Below are 7,818 nucleotides of genomic sequence, written 5' to 3' on the forward strand. Positions count from 1 at the left end.
TAACCGCTGCATCAATTTATTCCAAACTTTGCACAGTTGTTGGCCTTGATACAGCATACTAAATGGCCGAAAATTTTAAAAATTGGACAATAACCACGCCCACTTCCCATATAACGGTAATTTTCAGAAATACGAATACTGCGATATTTTAGTAACTACTGAAGATTATTCACTCAAAATTGATATTTACAATAAGTTTTAGACGAAAAATAAGAATATTATAAATTTTTGGAAAATGGGCGTAGCCACGCCCAGTTATGTTTACATGTGTATATCTTGGTAACCGCTGCACCAATTTCTTCCAAACTTGGCACAGTTGTTAACCTTGGTATAACATACGAAATGGCCGAAAATTTTTAAAATAGGACAATAATCCCATATAACGGTAATTTAGAGAAATACGAAATCTTCGATAAATCAGTAATTATTGAAGCTAATTTATTCAAAATTGATGCTTGCAACAATTCGTTACCAAGAAATACGTTTAGGATACAATTTTGAAAAATGGGCGTGGCACCGCCCACTTATGATCACATATATGTATCTCGGTAACCGTTCTACCAATTTGTACCAAACTCGGTGTGGTTATTGTACTTGCCACATAGAAGCAAAACGTTGAAACTTATTGAAATCGAACTAAAATTACGGCCGCTTTTCATATAACAGTAAATTTCAGATATGCTTGAAACTTCAATATTTCGAAATTTAAGGACGCTAATTTACTCAAAATGGATACACCTCGGTTTACCATGTAGCGGTAGCTTTCGGAAAGGTGAAAAACATATATTTAATACTTGCGCCGGGTATTTAAAGTTTCGGCTCCGCCCGAACTTAGACTTTTTTACTTGTGTTAGTATTGGTTTTATTTGATTTACAAAAATAACCAAATAAAAAATTAATAAAAAGCAATTTCATTAATAAACGTAAAATAGGGTTTAACAAAAACATTAAAATTAACTAAATTATGAGTGATTAATGATTACATAAAACTTCTCTGTATACAATATTTTTTGTAAAAACCCTGTTGTCATTGAGTAAAGTTCCTTGTCCGTTTTGATTTGAAACATAAAATTTTATGCCGTCAAAAGAGCGAACTCTACTCGCAGCCACGTATAATTGCCCGTGTGCAAAAACTGGTCTTCTTAAAAGAACGCCAATCTTTTCGCATGTTTGCCCCTGGGACTTATTAATAGTCATAGCAAACGCGGGTATTATGGGAAATTGTGTTCTTTGAAATTTAAATGGAAGAATCGATCCAGAAAATGTAAGATTAATGCGTGGAATTAAAATCCTTTTACTTCGTGCTACTCAGGGGCGCACCCAGGAATATATTTTAGGGGGGGTTTTATATTTCTGAAGATATGTCACCGGAATATACTGAAAATTCGCTTCAGATAATACGCTCTTTGAAATACATTTATGCAAGTTTTATGTACAGTATGTAATAAATAAATAAACGGTTTAAAATTCATAAACTGCACTTTATTTACATAAGAATAACAGAACTCAAACATTTTTAACCGACTTCAAAAAAAGGGGAGGTTATCAATTCGTCGGAATACATAACTTTGGACCACGTGAACCGATTTCAATAATTCTTTTTTTATTGGAAAGATGACACCTCAAGGGTCGTCCCGTAATTTGGTTTAGATCCGATGATTGGATCATGAAGAAATTAACGGTACACCTAAATTTGTATATGAGAATTGAAGTCGGTTGTGTGCTTTCCTTAAAAACTACTTGTTTAATAAAAAGTTCTATAAACTCAAGATGAGCTCAACTTTCAAAAGTACCTAATAAAAAATTTTAAAAAGAGTCAGTAAAAATAAATTTATTGATTCCAAGACACTTTTATGCAGGGTTTGAAAGACTGTCAGCACAGCAGCAACAGCACTCTTATTTTTTGCTTTGCTTCGGTTTGGAATTTTTGATTTCCTTCGAACTGCTTTGCTTTCGCTGTGACTTTGAAAATTGTATTTTGCTTTTTTATCGGCAGTTTATTGAAAACAATTTATTGCTTTCGATTTGCTATGATAGGACTTTTCCTGTGCTGTGACCTGCTTGACTATCGTGTGTACATGAAGCTTTGCAGCATGATGTATTATCGCTGACTCGCCCGAAGTGAGCGCTATTCACAAATTTTGCGATACCAGTTCCTTTGCCTAACAAATTAAATATGGCGATGTCATTGGAGCCTACCAGCCGCGTGGCATGATCTTTCGCTGGCGATTATCTGCTGCAAAATTGGCGATTACCAATCGCTACGCAATTGCGTAACAATCGGTAATGCATCGAATAGTTAGAATTGAAGGGTCGTGCATACATACATAGTATGTACATATAAATTTTTCGCTCTATTTGATGTTTTACAGCTAAGTGGATAATAAAATTGCTGTTGCTTTGCTGTTACTGCTCTGTCGTTGTGTTTTCATAAATAGCTTTTGAGCTGTCTTGTTGCTTTCGAAATTTTACAGCAAAACGACAGCCAAAGCATTGATATTTTTTGAATTGCTGTTGCTTTGCTTTCGATATCATTTATGCCGAAGTCAAAGCACAGCAAAAGCAAACTAAATGAAAAAATTACAGCATTTTCAAACTCTGCTTTTATGTTAATTTTTTCGATTTATGGTTTCTGGTTTTCGATAGAGATGGTGATTTTTCACGATTGCCACATTTTTTTAATATTTCGAATACCGAAAAAATTATCTGAACTCTTAAGAAAAACGAAACATTCATATAAAACGACGGACAAGAAATGGAAAGGAAATTTTCTTCTACCAAAATTGCTTAAACCAGTTTGCAGCTCTCAAGAAAAAAATGGTCGAATATTTATTTTCTCATGAAAATTTACAGCAAAAGCAAAGCGCTTTTATCAAGCAACAGAAATTATAATAAATATTTCTTATGATTTCCTTGAGAGCTGGATTCTTAGCATTAAGATACAGTTTGTATTAGAGGTTATCAGCTTTAGGGGGGGGGGGGGGTGGGGGTTGACCCCCAAAACCCACCCCTTGTGTGCGCTAATGGTGCTACTCCTGTTAATACTTCGCCATCAATTGTGTTACGATGCAAGCATTTAACTCTCATTCGAGTTCCATTTACTAAAGCTTGTGACGTGTTTAAATTTCGAATTAGCATTACTATGGAATTTATTTTCAATTTCAATTTATGTGGCGGCATTCCGCTCAAGCTGAGTGAATTTAAAAATTCTAGGGCATATTCATTTACATTTACATCATTAGAAATTTTATCAAAACTGTAATAAATTTTTTCTTCTCCTAATATACGATTAAGTATATCACTATTTAGTAAATCACAATCTTCATTGGTAGGAGCCAAAATAACTGAATTTAGGATTTCTTCCGATAAAACATTCTCACGAATATTGCCATAGGTATCAGCAATTAAATGATCTAAATTACCTATTAATTGTGATGGTAATTCAATTATGTCTTCACCAAGCTCTGAATTAGTTCTTAGCTCACCGTTACCAAGTTTATTTAAAAATTTAACAAATTCTACTTCATCTGGTCTAACTCTCATATTTTTAGTTAGGTTGACATGGTGAAATGAATTAAATTCATTCCAAATAATGATGCAATTTTCAATCAGATTAGATCGCGTACCATGTGGGATAACAGGTAAAACTTGCCTAAAATCACCACTTAGTAATACGGTCTTACCGCCAAATAGTATATTTTTTTAGTAAAGTCAGTTGCTAGGTCCTTTAAAAATTTATCAATGATTTTAAATATATTTATTGGACACATTGATATTTCATCAATTATTATCAAATCAGCCGAATTTATGTAACGGCCGTAAGAGCTGTTTGGTGTGATATTAGGAGTTGAAGTATCTAGTATTGGTATTGGTAATTTGAAAGCATTGTGCAACGTTCTACCGTTAATTAATAGTGTAGATGCAATACCGCTGAAAGCTGTTACAATACATCTCAGATTCAATGCATGCATTCTATGGATTATTTGCTGTTTGAAGAAATGTTTTGCCGCATCCTGCTTGAGCAGTTAAACAAAAAACGTTTGAGCCTGTGTCATGAAATTGCACTTCTCGTATAACTCTTTCAATTATATTTTTTTGTTCTACATTGGCATTTTCATACAATTGTATAAATAGTCCTTGCTCTTCTAATGGATCGAATGTATCTTCAGGGCGATTTTCTGGCAAATGAACTGGAATTGGAAGGCCGAATGACTCGCAATTTAAATTGTGAACATTCAAAATGATTTCAATTTCTAAAAGAGTATGATTAAGTGCCACATTTAAATCATATTTTCTTATAAAATCTTCACTTAAATACGTTTTAAACTCATTCCATAATGCTAATGCATTAGTTGGTAAATTTAACGCACATATTGTCGCAAATAATTCCCTAATTTGTTTTGGCGATTGGAACTCCATAGCTTCATCTAAACACTGCTTCCATTCACTATCGTCAGAGGCAATACCACGAGCATGACACGCTTCGACGAACGTATTATAAATAACATTATCACATGTTTTTAAGTCTTCAAAACACTTTACAGCACGAATGTGCAATAATAATATTCTTAAATGGAAAAGTTCTATTTCTTTTGGTGAAACAACATACATACGCGATATTACCTTATCGCCACCTCGCGTTCTTTTTTTCCATTTTTTGTCCGCAGTATTCCATATATAATGCTGAGGAATTTCAGTATAAAGATACTGATGAGCTTCGGTGTCGACTCTATTTAATTCAAAGAATGCTAATAACTTTGTGTTTCGTAAATTATGAATGGCATTTTGTTCTTGCCCTTCCCTGAATATTACAGTTTGCCTATTGGGTAAGTGTATGTCTAAGCGATAAATAGTATGAGATTGTTGATGAATTTCATATTCAAGTATACGCCATGCTGCTTCTGTAGATCCCACATAGCGTCCACTTATGTAATTTTTGATTTCATCAGCTGAAACATTTTCATTTATGCTATTAGCCTCACTTATTTCAACACTCGCACTATCGTAGCCTTTATACACATATTTGTATATGTATTTAACGCTTCTAACAGTAGTACACACTTCTACGTTAATATGACAGTTAAATTTTGCCAGCAGGTATGGATTGTAAGGAACTACATATCGGTTATCGAGGCTATTACCCCTAACATCGACAGTTGTGTTATTGTCTCGTCTCCAGTAAATTGGGTAACCATTTACAGGAGCATGTGTTCTATCACAAAAGTTTTTAGGAAATGCTTTTGAACACTTTCCATCTTTCATGCAAACAGCATTTGTATTTAATATGCCACATGGGCCATGCATCATGTGACGCTTAACATATTCATACAACTTTCACAGCATACTACATTATCAATATCTTCAATTGAAACAATTCTATCATTCTCTGACAGAGTTATTAAAATATGAGCATGTGGTAAGCCGCGCTTTTGAAATTCTATGGTGTAAACCCACGCAACAACGTTACCAAAAATTCTATTAATCATGATGCATTTTAATAATTCTTTTAATTTGAGTTTAACACTCTCACAACAACATCTGGTCTAAAATTTGAAGCATAGTGTTTTTCAATGTTATCTACTATTTCAGGCCAAAAACTTGGTTTTCCAAAATTCTGAACTATGGACATAGCGTCCATGTAGTTTTGGTACATCCCTGCAGTGAAAAATTATCAATTGTTAAAACTAACCCACTTATAGTTAGCTTTTTGGCGAGATTTCGATTAATACCTCACTTTTAATTAGCTATGACAAAACCAACTTAAAGTGAATTGTAAAGTCGTGCTGGAGTCATGCAGACGCAATCGGGAGTTGGTTTTCTTTACAAGTTTCTATTAAATATCCTCATACAAAAATTACTTTCAATACACTTTTTTTCTGAACTTCGCAGATTCTTTTTCATATTCAGGACAAATAAAAGGAAGATCGAAATTTTATACTATCATTTTGAAGTTATTCTGACGGTGTTCGAATATGGGGCCACCCAGGGCAGAATATGTAAACAAATATGAAATGTAATAAAATAAAGTAAATAAAAAAGTAAAAAAACAAAAAAATATTTTGTTTTTCTTATTGATATTTTATGTCCTAAAGTAGTTAGTTACAAGTTAGTTGACATGTAATGCAGAGGTATCCAGGTCTGACTTTTTTGCGGCCATCGCCCCATAAAAGTACTTAGCTTTTTTCGAACAAAATACACAGTTAATAGTTAGCACTAGTGTTCGCGTAAACAGACTAAAGTTAGGTATAAGCTAACGTCACTCCCTGCAGGGATATTACGTGGTGAACCGATGAATGAAGAGGGCAGCACAATGCGCCGCCCAATATTTGACACATCATTATTCGCGTTTGTGTTTAAATAATCCGTGAGATTATTATATAACTCACTTCTTAAATTAGCTTGATTTTTTCTGATGAAATGCAACCGTGAACCTTCAATACGTACATAAATATCAACAATCCATTGCAGAAATAATTTTTGGCTATGGTGTAAAAAGCTAAATTCATCTCTAATAGCAAGCCGATAAGCAGCGTATTGCAACATTGTGACTCGATTTCTAGGAACAGCAGCATTAGAATTCCTTGCAATGTTGTGATAAATATTTGGATGCCATCCTGTATCACCATTGGGAAAGAGGAGTGGATATGCCAAAGGATCTAACGAACTATCTAACACAGATATGTTGTGAACTGTGCCACTGACTTTACTAAAGGTCACAATATTTCTTTCAAATGGTGGTTCACCATCCGTCGTGCTGAAAATAACCGCGACATCAGTTTGAATTGCATCATTATATCTTCGTATGTCTAACTCCTTATTTACTTTGATGAGCATACACACTTCTTTACACGTGTTTTCATCCCTAGAGCAATATTCGCGCATCGTTCTAAAAGAACGAACAAATGGATTTACTCGATCTAATTCATTTGAAATATCTCTTATTAATTGATTATCACATTGTTGATTTGCGGCTTCGCGTAATCTATAATTTACTGCTGTTTCAACATCATAAAAATAAAGCTGGGCATAGCATGGATTTCTTCCGTAATTGCATGTCATGGCGCCAGCACGATGGTAAAACACATCATGAATTTTAAAATGGTAAATGCCCTCCATGCAATTTTGATCAACATGAGCTTCTGAGCTGACCATTGCAAAAGCTGAATATTTTCAAAGAAATTCTTCGCTCTACGTTTTTCAGCTGGGTTGTTGGAATTTAATTCATTAAACAAATTATTAAAAAAATTATTTTGACTCAATGTGGGAACAGAAACTTTTCCCTTATGACAACACGAAGTAAAATAATTTACGTTATTTTGTGTTATTTCTGATGAAAAATGTTTAGCTTTAGAAAAAAGGCAAATTATATTCATTAAACCACAGTGAAAACTGATAAAATTCCTAGGAACAATTTTCAGAGCACATTTTAAATCATCAGTCAAGGGATCTAAAGCGGTTTCCATGTTGTCAATAACTTGACCAGCGGCAGTATTATTATAGTTATTGTTATGGTCAACGTTATTTCTCCTTCGTAAATTATATGAATTTCTGAATCGTCCTCTCTCCACTCTACCCGTTAGCGAGTGACGTCGTGGCATATCGAGAATAACTGGAAGTACAGTAGAATAGACTCAGAATTTTCCAAATAAATGCTTATTTCCATTTTAAAAAAGAGTGGATATGAATATAAGAAAAATGAATATTCGCATTCTTTTACTTCAACTATTCTGAGTTTAAGACCTCGTTCGCACGACAGGTACATTTTGATAACGCGCGCTTACCAGCGCACGCCTAATCCTTGCACTTTACTCATACTCT

At 33.9% G+C, this 7,818-nt stretch overlaps 1 protein-coding gene across 1 annotated transcript; it reads right to left on the reverse strand.

Annotated features, from left to right (window-relative positions):
- Positions 1 to 4,104: 4,104 nt before the first annotated feature.
- Positions 4,105 to 5,009, reverse strand: LOC118755857 (the record flags this gene model as incomplete). Its single annotated transcript, XM_036490665.1, has 3 exons — positions 4,105 to 4,190; positions 4,371 to 4,536; positions 4,624 to 5,009. Coding segments are annotated over 3 exons (638 nt in total), but the record flags the coding sequence as incomplete, so codon positions are not given.
- Between the last annotated feature and the right edge of the window lie 2,809 nt (positions 5,010 to 7,818).

The sequence above is a fragment of the Rhagoletis pomonella genome, unplaced genomic scaffold, assembly GCF_013731165.1.
Source record: "Rhagoletis pomonella isolate Grant_MI unplaced genomic scaffold, Rhpom_1.0 Rhpom_scaffold_07663, whole genome shotgun sequence".
Taxonomy (NCBI): Eukaryota; Metazoa; Arthropoda; class Insecta; order Diptera; family Tephritidae; genus Rhagoletis; species Rhagoletis pomonella.